At 39.9% G+C, this 23,124-nt stretch overlaps 1 protein-coding gene and 1 pseudogene across 1 annotated transcript; one reads left to right on the top strand and one right to left on the bottom strand.

Moving 5' to 3' along the window:
* Positions 1-1,827: 1,827 nt before the first annotated feature.
* Positions 1,828-22,754, top strand: SPTSSA (serine palmitoyltransferase small subunit A). The gene is made up of 2 exons (XM_042989549.1): positions 1,828-1,996; positions 21,597-22,754. The coding sequence occupies exons 1-2, from the start codon at positions 1,894-1,896 to the stop codon at positions 21,698-21,700; spliced, it is 207 nt and encodes a 68-aa protein (XP_042845483.1). The 5' UTR covers positions 1,828-1,893; the 3' UTR covers positions 21,701-22,754.
* On the bottom strand, positions 10,128-11,059 carry LOC122239579 (annotated as a pseudogene).
* Positions 22,755-23,124: the final 370 nt, after the last annotated feature.

Genomic DNA, 23,124 nt, shown 5'->3' with positions numbered 1-23,124 from the left:
TATCAAGCTGTTGTCTCTTTTAACTTTTGTATGTTAAGGTAAAAATTCCTTTGCTTCTTACACAAGGCCCTTCAGGATATGGTCCCCATTTACCATGTAGCCCCATCTCTTGCTCCTGACTACACAGTCTTTTTGCTTCAGCCACATGAAAGTTTTTCCAGCCCTTTAAAAGCATCACACCTTCATATAGCGGTTCCATGTGCCTTTTGGAATATCTGTCTTACCCTCTCCTCCCTAAACTCATTCATTCTGCCACTTCTACTTTTCCCTCAAGCACCATCTCAGAAGCCTTTTATAACCCCAATCTGATTTTCTCTGACCTATCATGGCATTCTACACATAAAAAAAACAAAACAAACAAACAAACAAAAAAACCCCACCTTTACCACATCTCACTGTAGTCAGTTAACTCACCTCTTTGCCTTAGCAGACTGGTTATGTTAGGAAGGTAGATTTCAGCGTAGCTGGCTTTCTATCCCCAATATTTAGCTCATAAACAGCAGTTGATATTTCCAAATGAATAAATAAAAAGTTATCAACCATGAAAGTTTTAAAGTTTAAGCAGTAGGATATTTAAAAGAAACTTTTTTTTAAAAAATTTTTTTAACGTTTATTTATTTTTGAGACAGAGACAGACAGAGCATGAACAGGGGAGGGTCAGAGAGAGGGAGACACAGAATCTGAAACAGGCTCCAGGCTCTGAGCTGTCAGCACAGAGCCCGACGCGGGGCTCGAACTCACAGACCACGAGATCATGACCTGAACCGAAGTCGGCCGCTAACCCGCTTAACCGACTGAGCCACCCAGGCGCCCCTAAAAGAAACTTTTTAACATTTAAACAGCAGGCCATTTAATGGTCATTTCACGTGCTAGCCATTCACCTTGTTCCCGGAAGTGAGTGCAATCTTGCTGGCCCATTTGCCAGTGGGAAGATATGGGCATTTAAAAGTGCATCTCCAGGAGGTATCACCAACCCACAGAGGGATCTCAAGCAGCCTGTCATCTACAGAGCTCACCAGATCAGGGTCCATTTCCTGGCCTTGACCTGTAGGGTACCTGTAGCCACTAAAAGAGGTATGCAGATATTCATTGTTAAGGTAATCTCTTTTGTCTTTAGGTTAAGGAGTGCAGGGGGATATGTTGGTCTATATGTGTGTGTGTTTGTGTGTGCGCGGAGGAGGGAGGAGGCAATGTGTGCATCACTTCTTCAGAGACGCCTTCCCTGACCTCTTTGGTTAGGTGACGTTAGCCTCCCCACCCTCAGAGCACCTTATTCTCCCTCTCTGCACGGGTCACAGCTGTTGCATTTATGTGGTTAATGCCCGTCTTTCCTGCTAGATAGGAAACTGCTCGAGGCAAGGAACCCATCACGATCCTGTTAACCCCCGTGGGATGCCCAGTAGGATGCCTGAAGCATCACAGGCATTCTACGAACAGGTCTTCGACAAACGTTTCTGGGGCGAACTGGGGCTGCCGACCACCCCCGGTCGGCCTACCGCTACCCCACCGAGGACTAACTCCCCGCCCACCAGCGGCCGGGCCAGGCGGGGCGGGGTAGGGCGCGGCCGGCGGCGCGCGGCGGGGCGCTCTCGCTGGGAGGGTTCTCCCGCTCGCGTGGGCGCGGCCGGGGTAGGAGAGGGGGAAACCAGGGAGGGAGCGGGGTGACGCGTGGCCACGGCTGGGCCAATGAGCGCCGGCCGGGCGGGGCTCGCCGCCGGCTGCCTGGGCGCGCGCGGGGCTGGGCGTGCCAGCGGGTGACGCGCCTGGCCGGCCGGGCCAATAGGCTCGCGGTGGCGGGCGGGCGGGCCTCGCGGCCGGGGGCTGTAGGACGCTAACCGGAGGCCGGCCGGACAGACTGACGTTCGGCTTCAACGAGGAAGGCGCGTGGCGGGGATGGCGCTGGCGCGGGCCTGGAAGCAAATGTCCTGGTTCTACTACCAGTATCTGCTGGTCACGGCGCTCTACATGCTGGAGCCCTGGGAGCGGACTGTGTTCAGTATCCTGCCCAGGCCGCGGGGGCCGGGGGGCGGGGGAGCGGAGCCGGGCGGCATCCTCCTGGGCCCAGGCGCCGGGGTGGGGGCGGAGAGGCGGCTGTGCGGGGACGGCGCGCGCGCGGACTCGCTTCTTCGCTGCGGGCGAGCGGGGCGGAGGTCTCGGGGCCCAAGGGCGGCGGGCGTGCGGCTGGAGAGGGTGGGGGGGGGGGCTACATCCCTTGATCCGGGGTCGCCGGTGAGTCGCTTTGCCGAGGTAGAAGCGGCTTTATTACTGGAGGAAATCCCCTAGGGCGATGTCTAACCTGGTGCGTCCTCGCCGGCACTTCGGCCGCGCCTGCCTTTGGTTTCGTCCCCTTTGCTTTGGGAGGCAGGGACCATGCAAGTGGAGCAAATCGCTCCTGGCTTTGGACGCCTTTGACCTTTATCTGTCCCTGAGTTAGCTGACTTTGGTCCTAATGAGAATGCTAACCAGTTTACTAGACTTTTAAAATCATGTGAGTTTGTGTTTGTGACACCCCAATAGTTTTTTAAAAGCAGTTTGTTGTAGCTTTTTGGTCTTCAGGATGGGGAGTTTAAAAAGTGTGTTTTATTCATTAAGTTGCTGTTTTCACAGTCCATAGAAGTCGAGCCCAGAAAGGAATTTGTGGTTAGTTGTAAATAGTGTTTGAAACTGTGTTTTCATAGATAGCTAATAAATACTTGTTAAAGACTATTGAATGGTCACTTGGAGCCAAGCAACTGTGCTGAGCGTTTGCCTGTATCTTAACCCATCTAACTTTCATAACAACCTCACTTAATAAGCAAAGTTGTGTGTAAATAGGCTTTCTGAAGCCTGTGATGTTTGTGTTTTCATTTGCAGAATATAGTAATAGTGAGCTGTAACTTTTTTTTTGTTTTTGTTTTAAATTTGGGGGCCAAATATAAAAAATATTTCACATAACATGTACTTCATACGGGGTTTCTCTTTTTTTAATTGAAGTATAGTTAACACAACGCTACACTAGTTTTATGTGTACAACATAGTGATTTGACAACTGTATATTACACGGGCTCCTTTTCAATGTGGTTTAGTTTGGAATAGCTTGAGAACAGCTTTGCAAATGCATTGTTGCATTCTGGTGGAGTGACTGAGATCATTTCCTTCCAAGCATTAATAAGTGTGCTTATTTGTGTTGAACTAGCATAAGGTTGTACTCAGAGCTGTTTTTTGTTTCAACACTTTGGAGGACTTTTAAGCTGCTTACAAGAAAAATTATTTATTTTTATTATTGTTTCTTTCCAAAGCTTTCCAGCACTTAAGAACCATGTTTTTGGATTTAAAGTCTGAATGTAAAGTGTGCTCTGATTTCCTGCACCATTTATTTGTAGCTGCAGTTTAGTCTTACTCTAAGTTCTATAGGTTAGAGATCAAGTCACCCGTGTAAAAGGTATACTAAGTATAGAAGCACAGACTTCTTGACTCGGTTAAAATCATCTTTTTTAAATTTTTTTTTTTTAATTTTTAAGGTTTATGTTTTATTTACTTAAGTAATGTCTACATCCAACATGGGGCTTGAACTCACACCCTGAGATCAAGAGCCACATTCTCTTCCAACTGAGTCAGGTAGGTGCCCCTCAGTTAAAATCAGGGGCTCCTGGGTGGCTCAGTGGGTTGAGCGTCTGACTTCGCTCAGGTCATGATCTCACAGCTTGTGAGTTCGAGCCCTGCGTCAGGCTCTGTGCTGACAGCTCAGAGCCTGGAGCCTGCTTTAGATTCTGTGTCTCCCTCTCTGCTCCTAACCCACTCGCATTCTGTCTCTATCTCTCTCAAAAATAAATAGACATTAAAGAATTTTTTTTTTTTTAAAGTCACATCCTCTTCGAACTGAGCAGCTAGTTTCCTTACTTAGATAATTTCAAAAACCCTCATATTCAACTGGGATTCACCTTCCAATTTACAACAACCATTAACTTCTAGCTATTTCATTTCGGAGAAATAGAGAAGCAAATTCAGATGTTTAAGGATGCCTCTAGAAAAATAGAGGTGCCCCTCAGTTAAAATGAATTTAAAAGTGAATTTAGGATTACTTGAGTGGCTCAGTCGGTTAAGGGCCCCACTCTTGATTGCAGCTCATATCCTGATCTCACTGGTTTGTTCGATTGAACCCCGGTGTTGAGCTCTGTGTTGACAGTGGTGAGCCTCCTTGACATACTCTCTTTCTCTCTCTCTCAAAATAAACATTTAAAAAAAAGTGAATTTAAACAATGTTGCACTAAATCGACACTCTTTAAGTAGGAGGTTGAATGTAGAGCTCACTGTCAGAGTCCATCAAAAGTTTTACTCTTAAAAGCTTTTGCTTGGATACATGCTACAGTGTCAATGGTATTAAGGTTTTCCTCTTATATTGCAATAGTAATAGTGTCCTGTAAATAAACCAGATGATGGCTCTTTGGGAGGGGGGTGGTGGCATAAATTATGAAATGAAATATAATGCGTCTGTAGATTTTTGACTTCTCATTGGTTTTTGTGACCAAGTGTTTTGTTTTAAAAAAACTAGTGAGAACTGCAACAAACTAGCATCGGGGCTGTAGAACACTATGGCTTTAAATCTAAGACTAAAAAGATATTATTTCAAAGTTCACATTATTGAATTAACCAAGGTGGAAATGTAATAGTTTTGACATATGCCAGTCTTAAATTACTATCAGCTGTTGTGCTTCTATTCCAGTTGAACTTCTAGACTTAAAGTCAGGCATTTAATTATTGTATACGATTTTGGAACATTGATTTGAAATTGAATCTTCATTCTAGGGCGGAGGAAGAAACTGAATGAGGAAGCTGGATTTCCCCCCAGTTATTAGGAGCTTTAATTACTATGAAGTAGTTTGAATTTCATAAGTTCATCAATAATTAGTAAGTTTCATATAGAACAGTTTTGTAGCCAGTTACATGGTTTTGAAAAGAGACATACTTTCTTAAAAATTGCATCGAATCCAGTCAGTGCTGCTAGCAAACTAAAATTTCATGTAAGAAATTTGGCTGTCTGAAAAATGGTCTCTGAGTTAGAAGTCCTAACTAAAGACTCTAGAAGAAGGTAATTTCACTAGTTTACATGTCACTGCTGTAATTCCTTTAATAAATTGAAGTTGTCCCTGTTTTAGGGAAACTGATAGCCTTCTATTAACTACTTCTGTACATTTTTCTAGAGGCATCCTTAAACATCTGAATTTGCTTCTCTATTTCTCCGAAATGAAATAGCTAGAAGTTAATGGTTGTTGTAAATTGGAAGGTGAATCCCAGTTGAATATGAGGGTTTTTGAAATTATCTAAGTAAGGAAATTGTCACAAAAAATAATTTTAAATATGTTTTTTAAGGAAATGCATCTGGGGGCGCCTGGGTGGCTCGGTCCGTTAAGCTTCCGACTTCGACTCAGGTCATGATCTCACAGTCCGTGAGTTCGAGCCCCGCGTCGGGCTCTGTGCTGACGGCTCAGAGCCTGGAGCCTGTTTCAGATTCTGTGTTTCCCTCTCTCTCTCTGCCCCTCCCCTGTTCATGCTGTGTCTCTCTCTGTCTCAAAGATAAATAAACGTTAAAAAAAAAAAAATAAAAAAAAAAAAAAAAGGAAATGCATCTGTGTCAAGTCAGGCCCACTGCAAATTGTTCTTGAAAGAATAAGGTTTAAAAACCCGTTTTGTAATTGTACCATGCTAGGGCCCGTATCCTAAATTTTCTCTTACTTTAAAAAAAATTTTTTTTAATGCTTATTTTTGAGAGAGAGACAGAACGTGAATAAGGGAGGGGCAGAAAGAGAATCCAAAGCAGGCTTCAGGCTCCGAGCTGTCAGTACAGAGCCCGACATGGGGCTCGAACCCACAAACCGTGAGACCGTGACCTGAGCCAAAGTCAGATGCTCAACTGACTGAGCCACCCAGGCGCCCCCTAAATTTTCTCTTATCATCTGCTTTCTGTTACCATATTTGAAACGATAATTAGCTTTTTGTTTGTCAACCAGTACTTGAACATTTTCCATGTGCAGACATGGTATCTGTCCTACACGAGAAGGGGACGTGACACCTGATTAAAACAGAAGGTAACAATCAAGTGAATGGAATAAGGGCAGAGTAGTATTACAATGAATACTACAGCAGAGCCTGCAGACTGTAATTCATTGAGCTCCATCTCCAAAGTAGAAGTTTTAACATGTTTCAAAAGCCCCCTTTCCCTACTGGCAGCCATCAGTGGGAAAGGAAAACACCAGGTTTTGTAACTAAGGCAAGTTTTGTAACCAGCGAGGCACTCCCTGTAGTGTCTCACTGAAAAACATTGTAACCATGCTGCTGAGAGGTATGGAAAAATTACAAATACCTTGTTAAAATAATTTGAAGAATAAGTAAAAGTTATTTAGCTTTTTTTTTAAGATAAAAAAGGACTTTATTCTGTAATCACTGAGCTATATTTGCCATCTTTCTATGACTTCTTATGTTTCCATGACATTTTATACTTCTATTTATTTTAGGCAAAATGTGGGCAGTTTTTTGGTTTATGTTAGGAATTAGATTTACCCTGAAAGACAATCTGTGTTCCATCAAGAAAAGAAATTTTTTAAACCACAGTGCTGGGCACATAGATAGTGCTTGAGAAACATTTGTTTGTATACTGATTTGTCATTTCAAAGGAATTGCAGAAGTACTTAGGAATGGTAAAAGAGACCTGATTTTAAAGCGGATTTGGGTAGCTTTGGAGCTTGGCTGTTGCTGGTGAAAAAAATTCAGTTCTTGGAGAGAATTCAAATTAAAAGAAGCAAAAAATACTATAGAGTGAAAGAACTTCTTTGATTTATTTTAAAAAATGTTAACAAAATTTACTTTGTTATATATATTCATTTGTAAAATATGTATGTTTGCTGAATTCTGCATTTCACAAGAATTAAGTACTTCCTAATTGCCAGATACTATTCTAGGTAGTGGGGGTATGACTGAACAAAACAGATAAAAATATTTATTCTAATGCTACTAAATAAAAAATATAGACTATTAAATTGTTATAGCTCTTCTAGAGAAAAACATAACAGAGGAGGATAGGAAGTAGGAAGGAGTGTTTTTCAATTTTAGCTAGAGTGGTCAGGAAGGGCATTTGGAAAGATTTAAAAAAAAAATTTTTTTTTTTAACGTTTATTTTTGAGACAGAGACAGAGCATGAACAGGGGAGGGTCAGAGAGAGAGGGAGACACAGAATCCAAAACAGGCTCCAGGCTCTGAGCTGTCAGCACAGAGCCCGACGCGGGGCTCGAACTCGCGGACCGCGAGATCGTGACCTGAGCTGAAGTCGGATGCTTAACCGACTGAGCCACCCAGGCGACCCGAGAACAGGGATTCTTTAAGGCAGAAGAAGTGGCAAGTGAAGTTGAGAAAGCAGGTTAGGGCCATTTATTAATTTACCAGATACTTCTGGGTGCATACCTTGTACAAGATGCTGGCTTAGGTGCTTGTGATACATCTGAGCAAATGAGACAAAGATCCCTTCCTTGTGGAACGTTTATAATTGAATTACATAGTATGCTAGGTGGTAAGCATTGTGGAAGACAGAGAAGTAGGTCAGTGGGATAAATGTGCAGATGGGATGGAGTTGTTTCTAAAGAGGATATCAGGAGAGGCTTCCCTGAGCAGCATTTGCGTAAAAACATAAAGAAAGTGATGGAGTTAGAGAGTAGAAATCTAAGGGAAGAACATAGCTGGCAGAGGGAACAGCCAGGGCAAGTCCCTGAGTCCAGAGCCTGCCTGGCACATATGAAGGCCATCACCGAGGCAGGTGTGGCTGGAGCAGAGTGACCACGGGGGAGAGGGCAGAGTCCATGGAGATCCTGGAGGTCATGGTAAGGATTTTGGCTTTTAATCTTAGTTGAAAAGGATGCTCTTAGAAGGTTTTTGAGAGGAGTGATCCAGTCTGACTAAGTTTGAAAAGGTTTACTTTAGCTACAGGGTTTGGGAAAGATTAAGGGCCATGAGGGGAGGCAAGGGTAGAAGCAAAGGTAGGTATTTTGGATTGGGGTAGGCTTTGCATGATAATGAAAAAGAGAGCATTAAAAATTTAAAGGTGTATGCTGTGTCAGTAGCAGCTAAGTTAATTTATTTTTGTAGATTTTTGCTGTATCCTCAAATACTAACAGCTAGAATTGAGAAGAATTTTTCTTTGCATCTCAATATACTAAAGTATTTGAGAGTTTAGAAAATAGGAATTTTTAAATTGTAAATAAAAATAGATCATATATCCTCATGGTTCAAAACTCACAAGGCACCAAAAAGGTAGGTGGTAAAAGTCTTCTTTCCACCCAGCCACCTCAGGACAACCCATGTTACCAGTTTCCTGTGTATCACTCCTGAAGTATTCTGTGAAAACCTGGAAAATGCACTTAAGCTGTTTTTAATAGCTCCTGGTTTGGTAAAATCAAGGCTTTTATAAGCCAGGAGAGAGGTGTTTGAGGTGTATATTTTGCCTTGCCATTTTTGGAGTCACTAATAATTAAGTTAGTATTTTTTTCTGTGTATTTCCTGTGTAACATATTTTTGTAAATAAACACAACAAACAAAACAAAATTGACAAAGAAACACTGTATTTTGGCCAGGGGGGGAGCTTTAGCTCAGTGTCTCTGTCTTTGGCAGAGCTTCCTCTGAGCTATTCAATAGAAGGTATTATCATTAAAACCCCAATTCACCAGAGTCTTCTACTAGAACTTTCTTCTTAATGAGTACCTCTTTTGAAGAAAATGTTTGTATGTACAAAATCCTTTGATACTTTAAATAGAGTTCCAGTAAAAATCAGCATGTGGTTTGATGATTAGGCAAAAAAAGTATATTTTTTTAATGTTTATTTGTTTTTGAAAGAGAAAGAGCATGAGTGGGGGAGGGGCACCGTGGGAGAGGGGGACTGAGGATCCAAAGTAGGCTCTGTGCTGACTGCAGAGAGACTGATTCAGGGCTTGAGCTTATGAACTGAGAGATCATGGTCTGAGCAGAAGTCAGACACTTAACTGACTGAGCCACCTAGGCAAAATTGTTAATATCAGAGAAAGTTACTTCTAGAAAGATATTTAGTAAATCAGTTTAATGCCTTTTAGAAAGATTTATCAAGGTGTCTTCAAACAAAATGTGATTTCAGAATAATGTTGAAATAGCCCAAACATTGCCTTCAGACTTAAGGAGAAAAAGAATTTCTTCCCACTAGTCTTCAGTCTTTTACATTTCATGCCATTTTCTTTTGAGATTCCTTTTGTAGAAATGAATGCAGCTCTCTGTTACAAGGGAGGGCTGAAGAGGGGGAAGCAGAGGTAAGAATAGTTGTAACTGATAAATTAATGCTTCCAAGCCTCCACCCCAGTGGTATTTAGACTTTTTGTGTAGCCCCTACAAGAACAAAAAGTAATGGGTATTATCTTGTTCATTTAAGTTGACATTTGAAACATTTCATAGTAAATTTAAACAGTTACAATGGATTTAATTCCTTGCTTTTCATATGTATTTTATTATTTTATGTGTATTAGAAAGTGCAAGTAGGGGAGAGGGGCAGAGAGATAGAGAATCCTAAGCAAGTTCCATGCTCAGCATGAAGCCTGATGTGGGGCTTGATCCCATGACCCTGGGATCGTGACCTGAGTCAAAATCAAGAGTCAGACGCTCAACTGACTGAGCCACCCAGGTGCCCCTATGATTGTATATTTTTGTTAAAACCTTAAAACTATATTTTTTCTTGTATAATTCATAGAAAATGTTTATCGCATAACCTATTTGGAAACACCAGTCCTTATTGTGAAGCTAAATAGGCAAAATCAACCTTAATTTCTGTCAGAAAAAGCTCAGTGCCATTTTTCTGCTCAAGCAATTGTTACATAAACACTTTTACCCCTCTTGCCTTTTTTTTTTAAATTTTATGACTTTATTTGACAACCAGTGCTTATTTCTCATCGATATTGACTGTAGATTAAAAAAAAAATTTTTTTTAATGTTTATTTATTTTTGAGACAATGTGAGAGACAGAGTGCAAGCAGCGGAGGGACAGACAGAGGGAGACACAGAATCCGAAGTGGGCTCCAGGCTCTGAGCTGTCAGCCCAGAGCCCGACGTGGGGCTCAAACTCATGAACCATGAGCTCATGACCAGAGCTGAAGTCGGATGCTCAACTGACTGAGCCACTCAGGCGCCCCTGACTATAGATTTTTGAAAGTGGTGACAGGTCCATAGATAACCAATGTATTAAAGCTTGTTTGGTGAATCTTCATCCTAATGTTTTCTGGACAACCACACATGGGTATGCCCTGGGCCATTCCTCATTCCTTTGACTCAGACAGCTTTGTGGGGCCTGGTGTCAGTGTGCACATCTGGACTTCCCGTCTCTTCATGGCAAATTTCCAGACTTTTGGCATGCTTCTTGAAGCCTACTCCATGGGTGTGCTTTTAAGTGCTGACATTGTATTATCTGGTCACTACCTCGTTGATGGCAGAAAGGCCCTTCTCACCATCCTTCTTTGTAGGAGCCATTCTGTCAGGCCCAGGCTGGGAAGCTGTCTCACTTCTGGATTGAAATTATTAAATGGATAGATCGATGAAGCTTGTAGCTGTGCCAGGAGTTTGTTACCGAGTTGAAATAAAGTACAACTCAAGGTAGTTACTCTTCCTTTGTTTGCTGTCCCAAAAATTATTTTATACCCTGGGGAAATGCATAATTTTGGATTCAGGAAGTAAAGTGGTAGAAATGAAGTTGCAAGGGGGGATGGGAAGGAGAACTAGCAGATCATGAATAATAGCAGATCATGATAATGCTCAGATCAGGCTTTAGGAGAGTCAGTGGCAGCTGAAGATCTGTAAACCCTTCCCTTTAACAGATCCTAACCTTCTGGAAAGTCTTCTTGTATCTCCAAGGCTCCTGTGCTTTAGTTCAAAGACAGCTGCTCTAGCCTGTTTTACCCTGCCTTGATGTTGGGTTGGCTAAGTGAAAATGTTAGAATATCCCTTATCTATACTTCTTTGGATATTACAATTTTTTCTTTAATAGCTCTCAGGAAAGATGGAAGATGAAGAAAACTGTATTACACAAGAACTGTGTGTGTGTGTGTGTGTGTGTGTGTGTGTGTACACTTATGACCCTGAGATTGAGTCACATGCTCTACAGACTGAGCCAGATAGGCATCCCATCCACTACAAATTTTTAAAGACTTTGTGACCCACCCCCTAGGCTTTAACATTTATGGTACTTAGGAGCAAAGATAAGATGGATTCTTTTGTTAAAAAACAAACAAACAAAAAAAACCCAATGCTCAAATTTAATAGTTAAAACTATATGTTCCAGAAGATCTACTTAATAGAGCATATATACTTTTCATAAACTGGAATGCTTAAAAAATAGTAGTTATGAAATGATAGAAAGATAGTATTTATGATCAATAGCTATGAAAAGTAGAATTACTTTTCTAATTCTCAGTCGGTTGAGCGTCTGACCGGCTCAGGTCATGATCTCACTGCTTGTGAGTTTGAGCCCCGAGTGGGGCTCTGTGCTGACAGCTCAGAGCCTGGAGCCTACTTCAGAGTCTGTGTCTCCCTCTCTCTCTGCCCCTCCTCCACTTATGCTCTGTCTCTCTGTCCTTCTCTCAAAATAAATAAAACATTAAAAAAAAAAATACTACTAATAAAAAAATTTTGGCCATCACATGTGTTCCTGAAAAAATCCCCAAGTTATAGGGTTTATGGGAAAATAGCACTAGAGCACTCAAAATCTATACAACTTAGTAAGCAAGCACTAACTAAAACAATAATTGACATCTTAGGGGGATAACTTGGATAGCCCAGGCAGGCACGCTGGGGGCTGCCTCAGAGGACATTAAAAATGCATGGGCAAAATTGACTGGAAATGCTAAGTAGTGTAGATGGTGTGGGCTGCCATTGAAGAGGTACAGGAAGGAGTTCAACCTGCCACTAGCTAAGAATTGTGCTAGCCTGGAGGTGTGCTTTTCTGGAGAGGGAGTCTGGGTGCAGATACTAACTTTTAATTTTCTTTTTTTTTTCTTTAATTTTTTTTTAACGTTTATTTATTTTTGAGACAGAGAGAGACAGAGCATGAATGGGGGGAGGGTCAGAGAGAGGGAGACACAGAATCTGAAACAGGCTTCAGGCTCTGAGCTGTCAGCACAGAGCCTGATGCGGGGCTCGAACTCACGGACCACGAGATCATGACCTGAGCCAAAGTTGGCCGCTTAACCAACTGAGCCACCCAGGTGCCCCACTTTTAATTTTCTTAAAATAGGGCTCAAAGGATTCTTGCCTGTGCAGCATCTAAGCTAAAGGATGTTTCTTGCTGAAGGTTATAATTCTTCTCTCACTTAATCTGGCTCCCCTAATTTATGAAGAATCCCGTATGAAACAGTACAGCTCCTATGTTATGCTAGTCATGTGTGAGCTAGCTGATATTCCAGGAATGTATCACAGCAGAACAGATTATATTTCAGAGCAGGCTGGGGGTTTTGTCCCCTTGATCCTGGGACTTCAAATCTGCATGAAATTAGAAGCTTTAATTACAAAGGTGCACAATGATACACAGCCTGGGTGTCTCTGGGCTCAGAGCTGCAAACCATTTCCAGGACTTCAGTTCAGAGTTGAACATGATCATTGGTGGTTTCAGCAGTATGATTTTTTGTTTCTTTAGTTTGTCATCAAGTTGTAGTTTCTAAAATCAATTTCCATCCTTCGATGCAATCATACTACGCGAAGTTTAGAGAATGTGTTTTGCTTGCTAAATACTTAAAAAAAATTTTTTTTTTGACGTTTATTTTTGAGAGAGAGAGACCGACCATGAGTGGGGGAGGGGCAGAGAGAGAGGGAAACACAAAATCTGAAGCAGGCTCCAGGCTCTGAACTGTCAGCACAGAGCCTGATTCGGGGCTTGAACTCACAAACCGCAAGATCTTGACCTGAACCGAAGTCGCATGCTTAACCGATTGAGCCACCAAGGCACCCTGCTAAATACTAACTTCTGATGCTAATGTGATGTCCTTTAAAATGACCCATGGATATCAAATTGACTAACCTACACGGGACTGTAACAGTATCAGTATCTTCTACTTGCTTTTATTTTAAGGTAACCAGAAAAGTATCAAGAGATAGTTGATATATTTGGTAAAAATGCACTTTCTTAACATTTCTCTTGGTGATGATCTCCAGGTGTTTTTTTTTTTTTTTAATTTTGATTTGAATATAGTTAATATACAGTGCTATATGAGTTTTGGGTGTGCAATATAGTGAATCAGTAATTCTCTACATTACTCATTACTCATCATGATAAGTGTGCTCTTAATCCCCATCACCTATTTCACCCATCTTCCTACCCAACTCCCCTCTGCTGACTAGCAGTTTGTTCTCTCCAATTAAGAGTCTGTTTTTTGGTTTGTTTCTGTCTCCTTGTTTGTTTCTCTCCTTTGCTTGTTTGTTTTGTTTCTTAAATTATACATATGAATGAAATTATATGGTGTTTGTCTTTCTCTGATTGGCTTGTCTCTCTTAGCATTATACTCTCTAGCTCTATCCATGTTGCAAATGGCAAGAATCAGTGCATTGAAATTATTTAGATTTGTGAAGAGGTATGAGTTGTACCTGCTGGAACAGAGGTCCCTGGCCTTTTCCCAATGAGAAACTACTTTTGATTTCTCCAAAGTCTTGTGAATAGGTTACTAAGGTAGGCGGTGATAGTGCGGTTACTGGCTGGGACGGAAAGTGTTAGTTGCTGTGGTCTTGCTTCTGATGTACTGTACTTACCTTCAAAGCATTTCCTCTCTTTGTTATCAGGATTTTTTTTTATTTTTATTTTTTTTATTTTAAGTCTCTAGGAAAAGGGTTGGGTATGGCCCTTATATGAGCAAAAGAAATCTTTTTTTTTTTCCTATCTAGCTGGAAACTTATCAGCTGATGATTAGTTGGGGTTTCCTGTTAAAGAACAGCAAACAACATACAGATATATGGTTTCACATCTATTTGCTTTTAAATCCACTGAACCCATAAAACATTTATGTTATATCCAGGTTATAAATAACCTGATTGTTCATTCAGTCCTTGAACAAACATTTATCTTCAGCGCCTGCACATATCCTGGCACATTATCTGCTCAGTTCTTGAATGATTTATGAAGCACCTGCTTTATCTAGCAATGCATTACAGCTGCAAGCCAAGGGGCGGCTGAGCCAATGTACTCTGGCCCTTGAGCACTTAAAATTCAGTGGTAGAGGCAGTTACAAACACACACATTTTTTTTTTTTTTTTTTAGTTTTTGAGTTTTTTTTTTTATATTCCAGATTTTGCTAGCTTTATACTTCTCGAATCATATAGCCCCCCTCTAGAATGTCAACCCAGTTAATTAGTGTACTGCTACTGGTATGTATATCTTTCAGACAACAGTAAGGGTTTTCTTAGATTATTCTGTCATTTTGAGTATTGCCTTCCAATGTATGCGTGTTATGAAACATTGATTATTTACATTTTTTCTCTGTGTGTATGTGAAACAAGATTACATCAGGGGTGGATGAGAGTTGCCTAAGTGCCCTCTCCATGCAGGTGGTATCCTAAGATGTTAATGCAGGAAGTGGCCTCTTTTTATGGAGAAGAAACTGTTCCAGAGGGATTGTGATGTCTCAGAATTGTACTGTAAATTAATAACAAATTGGTAGCAGGGTGATCTTGGGAAGTTCCCAAACATTGTGTAAGTCATGATGCTAAATGCCTATGGCCTCAAACAATAGTATTTTTTTTTTTTTAATTTTTAAAATGTTTGAGAGAGAGAGACAGCGCAAATTGGGGAGGGGCAAAAAGGGAGGGAGACACAGAATCTGAAGCCGGCTCCAGGCTCTGAGCTTTCAGCCCAGAGCCCGATGCGGGGCTCGAACCCACAAATGTGAGATCATGACCTGAGCTGAAGTCAGATATGCATAGAAGAATTTAAAGTTTTGACACTTTAGGGGCGCCTGGGTGGCTTAGTTGGTTAAGCCTCCGACTTCAGCTCAGGTCACGATCTCGCGGTCCGTGAGTTCGAGCCCCGCGTCGGGCTCTGGGCTGACGGCTCAGAGCCTGGAGCCTGCTTCCGATTCTGTGTCTCCGTGTCTCTCTGCCCCTCCCCCGTTCATGCTCTGTCTCTCTCTGTCTCAAAAATAAATAAACGTTAAAAAAAAAATTAAAAAAGTTTTGACACTTTAGTGTTCACAAATAGAGTTTCAGTTTCAGATTCTTAGAGTAGTTAACTCACTGAGCCACCCAGGTGCCCCTCAAATAATAATTTTAATAAGGATTGTATTGCCTTTTGTTGCAGAATAGATTTGATTCAAAATTCTCACATGAACCCTGAAAGGTAGGTGATGTGTGTCCTTATTTTATAGATAAGGAGACTGGTGATCACAGAGTTTTTGACACAATCAGGAATTGGCAGTGTTACAGCTCAAACCTAGTTTTTCTCCAGTGTCATGGTGTTTCCAGAACTCATTTCTTGTGCTTCACAGTGTATGGAGTGTATGGAGTACACTTTAAACTTTGAGAGGTGTATTCAAGAATGCGATGGATTGAGAAATCTGATCCAATGCCAGATAGCAAATTATAGGTAGTATACTCTGTGTGAGGAAACTTCTAAGGAGATGAACATCACACATTCCCTAACCTTGCAAATGTCACAATAAAACCAGTACTCAGTAAAACTACCATTTTAAATGGTGTCAAGCATAATCTCAGGGAATGTTCAACTCAGTTACACTGGAGCTATTTCAACTACATTGCTTAAATAGGCATTTGTAGAAAGCTACTCATAAAAGGGGCATTCTTTCTGCATTTTTTGCAAGGTGATTATTAAGGGTCGTAAAAGTTCCTCATGGACCCATTGTCTACTTATTCACCTAGTGTGAATTGTGTAGTCATGGTTTAGTTAAGTTGGTTTTAAATATTTTCTTATGTTTGAGAGCTTTAAGATAATTTTTGGGAATAATTTTGACATTTAATGGTACAGAAAACTTATTGTTAAAGCTTATTTAGTTGCTGTGATTCTGGAAATAATTAGAAATAGGATCAGAATATAGAAACATTTGGGGGGAGACACAGGATAAAAGTTAAATTTAATAAGTGGCTATGAGTGAAAGGTTAGGTTAAGTTTTTTTTTTTTTTATTAAATAATTCTTTGAGCAGCTTATAAATTGGCATTTTTGCATCTAGGCTCAAGTGACTTTCAGTACTTTTCTGTTTATCATGGCCAGAATTGAGAATTGTTGATTTCTGAGAGCTAAGACTTTCTATTTCCTAGTGGCAAAGTAGGCCCAATGATGTCTAACTCAAATTTTGTAAGGGAGGAGAATCCTTCACACAGAACAGTTTTTAGTCTAGTACTGCATGTAGCTTCATTTTCCTTTACAGTTCTTATTAAAAAAAGTTATTGACTATTCAGGCATACAAAAACTCCATAAAGAATAATATAGTGAATGTGCATTTACTACCAACTAGGCGAAGAAAAACGTTACTAATACATTTGAAGCTCCATTTATACCCTTTCTAAGTTGTTTCTCCTTCCTTCCTCTCCCCATTTCACCTTACCAAGTAGCCATCCTGAATTTAGCATATATAATCATTATTTATTTCCTATTGCTTTTACTCCATATGTATATGCATCACAGCATAATGCTATATAAGATCATGAACTCTAGTATCTTATATTTTAATCAGGCAAAAAAAAAAACTTTTCAAGTTTGGTAAGTTCTTATTTCACTGGCAAGACATAACATTTTTTAATGTTTATTTTTGTGAGAGAGAGAGAGAGCGCGCGAGCGCGAGTGGGGGAGGGGCAGAGAGGGAGATAGGATCTGAGCAGGCTCCTCACTGTCAGCTCAGAGCCCGATATGGGGCTTGAACTTGCAAAATGTGAGATCATGACCTGAGCCGAAGTTGGACGCTTAACTGACTAAACCACCCAGGTGCCCTGCAAAACATATGTGTAGAAGAATTTAGAGTTTTGACACTTTAGTGTTCACAAATAGAGTTTAAGTTTCAGATTCTTAGAGTAGTTACCTGTTAAGGTAATTTGTGCATGCTTCTTAACTGATATATTCTCCATACTAAATTAAAGAATTATAATTAAATTTATAATATAAAGAGTATGTAATATAATCATTCAAATGACTGTTTTTAGTAATCATTTCCTACTTGATTGAATTTGAGCCAGTGACCTGAAGATCTTTGCCATTTCCTTTACTTGGTATGTACACTTAAATAAAAGCTGTAAAAATCTAAAAAAACATTTTGAAAATACGGTATTGCCTAGAAATGGACTTTTATTTTTTCTGTAGTCACTATAAAGTTTTTCACCACAGTAATATGTGGAATATGTAGAAAGTACTGCAATGAATCTAGAATCAATGTTTCTTGAGCAATTTCGTTATTCATCAAATATTTATTGAGTGTGTGTTACGTTAGATGTTGGAGATACAAAAATAATAAGACATTGTTCCTGTGCTCAAGGAGTTGATAATATGGATGAGATAAATACATTAAAAAAAAATAGGTAATGTCAAGTGATAAGTGTTGAATTATATGAATAAAGAGCTTTATGAGCAGTAGGGCCAGGAGGTTGGGAGTAAGAATGGGAAAAATATGAATGCTAGAGAAAGCCTCATAGGAGAGAGGGTAACTACCCAAGCTCTAAGAATGATTGGGTTTTACCAGAAGGAGTAGGATTTTTCATATATACGAAGGTTTTCATAGTGGTTAAGAACACAGATTTTTGGAGTGTGACTGATTTGGTTTGGAATTGGTTCCATTGCTTCCTCTGATTTTGAGATTCAGGGTTACTTGAACTTGCTGGAGGATTTAACACAGTGTTGGGCGCACACTAGACATTCACAGAATAAAAGCTGCTATTACCACACTATTATCCTGACTCCTGTTATTATTAAACCATAAGCAGAAGCAGAGCAGTATGAAAATGTACAGCATTGTTTTCTGAGACTCACGTAATATGGCTGTGAGTAGGATACGTTTGTCAGGGGAATTATTTGGAGTGTTGGAAGGCACAAGGGAAAAGTAGTATAGTAGGTGGTGCTGCTGGTCTTCACCTCGACCCCCTCTACTGGCTGATGTGTCCCTCCTCTTTTGTCTTCTACCTGTCCCGTTCTTCAGAGTATTGGCCTTCGCCAAGGCAGCTGTCTTATCCAGGTGGGTTTTTCTCACCCAGTTCTGCAGCCAATGATTGACAGATAAAGGGACAGAAAAAGTCAGGCCTCTTGCCTCAAAGCAAAACATGTGGTCCAATTCATGCTCCAGAGCATCCTGTGGGAGCTGAGCCCCTGAACCTACTTAGCTTTTTCTCCCTGCTCTGTTTTGCTCTACTCACTCCTTTATGCTAAAACTCCCTCAAGAATAACTTGTACAAGAATCTCTGTCCCAATCTCTCAATTTCTGTCTACTTCTATGGACTCCAACCTAAGACAGATACTTTGGACTAGATTGGAAAGGTCCTTGGATGTCTTGGCTTACAATTACGCATGCTGTCCTGTAACACCGGGAAGCCTATCTGCGCTGACAGCAGAGAGCCCGACAGTGGCTCAAACTCACGAACTGTGAGATCATGACCTAAGTTGAAGTCAGATGCTTAACTGACTGAGCTACCCAGGAGCCCCCGGAAGCCTAATGTATTTTGAAAGGATCACTTTAGTAAAGAGTGGCATGGAAAGTGGCTAACAGCCTAGAATCAGAGCTTTGGCATGATTAAGGAATGATAAATACCTCAGTCATTTATTATCGATTAGGGTAAGGGAACATGAGATATAAAAGTCATTTGTAGGGGTTGGGAAGAACTGAGAAGTCTTAGATAATTTGAATCTGGGGAGGAGGAATCAAATTTCTGGATTTAGTGACTAGGCAAATTGTTAATAATTATGTCAACTATTTCAAATAGTTAAAAAAAATAAGACACTCCTAGAAAGAGGTAGTTTTGGAGAAAGTTATTGAGTTCAGTTTTGGCTCTGTTGAACTTAGGAAGTACCTCAGAAATTTCATAGGTGAAAATGTTTAGCAAGTTGTAGGAAATCCCTGTCTGCAGTACAGAAGGTAGGTTCAGGTCAGCAACATTAAGGTGATTGTTCAGGCCATAAGAGTTTGTAGGGTCCAAGACAAAACATTAGGGATTCTATTTTGTCATTAAGAATGTTTTCAGCTATAAGTATAACAGACATTTTACAACTTGTTCAAGAGTAAAGAGACTTTATTGGCTTCTATATCTAAAAATCCACTGGTGAGGTAAGCTTCAGGTGTTTTGATGAGGTTTCTGGCTCCATTTTCCTGTGATTATTTTTGTTGCAATAATAATGTGGCAGCTTTGTTCTGAGTTGTGCTTTTCTCATGGAGGCAAAGTGACTCCAGTGATTCCAGGATTCCATCAACAAACTGCATATTCCATAAGGAGAGAGAGAGAGAATGAATCTGTGTTCCTTAATTCCTGGTAGAAGTCCTAAACTTTGAGCTGGCTGATCAGTTTTGAGAGTGGGAATTATTACAAAGATAATTTCTTTTTTTAATGTTTATTTATTTTGAGAAAGAGAGTGCGTGTGAGTGTGAGCCCACGTGAGTGGGGTAGGGGCAGAGAGAGGGAGAGGGGGGAATCCCAAGCAGGCTCCTTGCTATCAGCACAGAGCTTATGCGGAGCTTGATCCCATGAACCATGAGATTGTGACCTGAGCCGAAATCAAGAGTCTGATGGCTAAGCAGTTGAGCCACCCAGGCGCCCCAAAGAGATGGGTTTTCTAGTTGGTTAAGATCAGTCGGGGCTGGAGATGGGAAAGGTTAGGCCCATCCAGAGAATGTGACTGCCATTCTAAGAGTAGTGGTGGAGTGTATGTTTGGGAGAAAAGCACAAAATTCACTCTAATTATCTTACATATGAGGGACAGATAGGGAAAAAGAGCCAGCGACACAGCAAAATGGTGAGAGAAATGGGAGGAGAGTCCTGGAGAAAAGCACCTTCTTAGCTCAGAGTGGGAAGAGTTTTGAAGAGGAAGGACTGAAATTGTCTATTCAAATAGCCATTGGATTTGATAGGTGGCCATTGGGGACCTGAGAACTGTGTCTGTAGCCTGCAGGGGTAGAATTTATATGGTTGTGTGGGTGATGGGTAATGATATGAAAGCAATAAGCATTTTTTTTTTTATTTTAAGAAATTAAAGGGTATATAGAAAGTGGTAGCTTAAGAAAGAACTGGATTAAGAGAGGCTAAGAATTAAATTAAAAAAATGATTATGGGAGACTTTCATCCATGTTGATGAGGAGAATGAGTTTAGGGTTTGAGTTGGATAGCTTCAGTTTGTGCTCTGGCTCAAAAGACAGTTAAAAAAATTTTTTTTAAGGTTTATTCAATTTTAGACTGAGCACAAGTGGGGGAGGGGCAGAGAGAGGGAGACACAGAATCTGAAGAAGGCTCCAGGCTCTGAGCTGTCAGCACAGAGTCCAATGTGGGGCTCGAACTCACAAACCATGAGATCATGACCTGAGCTGAAGTTGGGTGCTTAATTGACTGAGCCACCAGGCACCCCAAAAGACAGCTTTTTGTAGGGCCCTGTGTTTTGTCAGGCTCTGATGAGTAACAGTCATGATAAACATTTCACAAGAAAGCTGTTAGAGCAAGCAAGATAATATATAAAAGAGGTTTGTCAACTGAACTGTTATACAAATATTAGTTGGTAGGTAAGCACGTTGTTTATTTAAACCCTATCTTCTTGTGCAAGAATGAAAGGTATTATAGAACTACTATTATGTAGAACTGAAAGATATGAAAGACAAGAGTGGGGGCAGGGGAGAGAGAGAATATGAATGAATGAATTCATAAAATGTGGTCCCAATTCAGAAGCAGTTATTCCTTTTAACATGGTTACATGACAGCAAAGCAAAAATCTCTTAGATTTGACATAATTTCTGTTAGCAGTATTTTGTGTGGCCCAAGAGGAGGGCCCCTCGTTGTTTTGAACATATACGTTTCAGTTCCTTTGGAATGAGGACAAAGGAACACAAAACAGATGTTTGTTTTGGTTATCAAGATGACTTTTGGATGTTGCAAAGTTTAGTGATGATGATAAATGTTTACCAGTAGCTGCTTCTGTCACTTTATGTGTCGTTAGGTATATATGATTGATCTTAGCTGAGGCTCTAAAGCCAGCACTTTTAACCAAATAGTCTAAATAGTTCTAAAATTCTTGGATCAGACGTTCTTATTATTAAAGTTGGTAGACCTTTTGAAGTAATGAAATGCAATTTTATTCCTATACATTTCTGTTTCTTAGGTTGAACAGCGTCACTTTCTGCTTCAGTTGAAGCAGTCTGATGTTTTGAAGCATAAATAGGGGGAATAACAGTACCTATCTTGGAAGGTGATAGTGAAGATTAAGTGAGCTACAAAACTTAGAATAGTGCCAGGTGCGTTAATATTAGTGGCTAGAATGGTTAGTTCTTGACATATATGAGAAAGCACTAAGTGAGTGAATGGCTACTTCAACATAAAACAGTTGAAAAAACTTTTGGGATTTACTTTTGAATAAATTAAGAAAAAGTAAATTGTTTCCTTAACTGTGACTCAGATTCCATGCTGGTTTCCGTCGTGGGGATGGCCCTGTACACAGGATATGTCTTTATGCCTCAGCACATCATGGCGATATTGCACTACTTTGAAATTGTACAATGACCAAGACGTGACCAGAATTGAGCGGTTCCTTGGGGAAGATCCACCTTCTGAAGTTGGGATGAAACTTCATCAGATGTCCTAAGAAACTCTACTAGATGTCAACATAACTAACCCTATGAATATAAAGACTAAAATTCATGAGTAGAACAGGAAAATAATCCTGACTCATGTGTTGTGTTCTTTATTTTTAATTTTAAAAGAGGCTCTTGTATAGTAGTTTTTGTGTATTTTAACATTGTAGTCATTTGTACTTTGATATCAGTATTTTCTTAACCTTTGTGACTGTTTCAATATTACCCTGTGGAAGCTTTTCTTAATGTAACTTTGAGTACATTTTAATTGCCTTCTATTTCTAAAACCCAAAGTCATTAGTTGGGCTTTACTGTTCTTGCTATTGTATGGCACATACATCTGCCTGGATATATTTCTACTCTTGACCAAAGTTTTGTAAGAAACAATACAAGATTTGGGGCAGGGGGATGGGGAGGGAGGATATTTTATTGAGAACTATTTACAAAAGACTTAATCTGTAAGTTTGAACTCAGGAGTACAGTTTTAGCTATCTAGACTCTACTCTTAACAGCTTTTGCTTTAAAACTATTAAAGTATTTCTTAATAATGAAAAAGAAAGATCTTGCTAAAGTTAAAATAAGGAACATTTCACCTTTTAAATATTTAATTTTTATGTGGACTCATTTCCAGAAAACTTTGGTGATGATTCTTGTGACAAAAGCATTAAATAGCATTAATAGCATTATTATGTAATGCTTATATACCATAGAGTTTTTAGTAGAAAGTAAATCAGTTTCCTCTGAGGGTTATTATTAACAATGTACTTGCTTAAATTTAGGTTCATGATTGTACTGGGTGCTGCAAATGCATTTGCACATTGCAATAAGATATGATGAGATGAATTGTTAAAAACTAGCAAAAAGAAATGTCAACTTGGTTAAAATCCTTTCACTCTTTGTATTTTTTTTAAGATTTTTATTCCTTAAATGTAAAATGACTACCTAATTTTTTGATGTAACTCATTAAATTCAAGGAAAAATCAGCTGATGTAGCAGTATATTTTTCTCCAGTTGTTAAATATTGATCTAGTACTTACATTTTTCTGAATTGATTGTTGTGGACAAGTAAGCAGTAAGTATATCTTAAAATGTTTCTCAACATAAAAGTAATGCTAATTAGGAATAGACATTTTAACATGCCTCCCATAATAGTTTCACTATTTAAAACAATGTAAGTATTTTTGGCTCTCAGTTTTAAAGACTAGACTTTTGAAGTGTTTTCTAGCCTAGAGGTATGGAGTTTAGTGTCTTCAAAGAGTCCATTTATATCGTCACTGTTAAACAGGGATGGTGAAGATAATATGTAATTATTTAGTTTCAGTATTCATACTGTCTCAAATTGATGAATATGAG

Source organism: Panthera tigris, chromosome B3, assembly GCF_018350195.1.
Source record: "Panthera tigris isolate Pti1 chromosome B3, P.tigris_Pti1_mat1.1, whole genome shotgun sequence".
Classification (NCBI taxonomy): Eukaryota; Metazoa; Chordata; class Mammalia; order Carnivora; family Felidae; genus Panthera; species Panthera tigris.
Note: the sequence above shows the minus strand (reverse complement) of the source record. Positions and strands in the feature narration are given on the sequence as shown.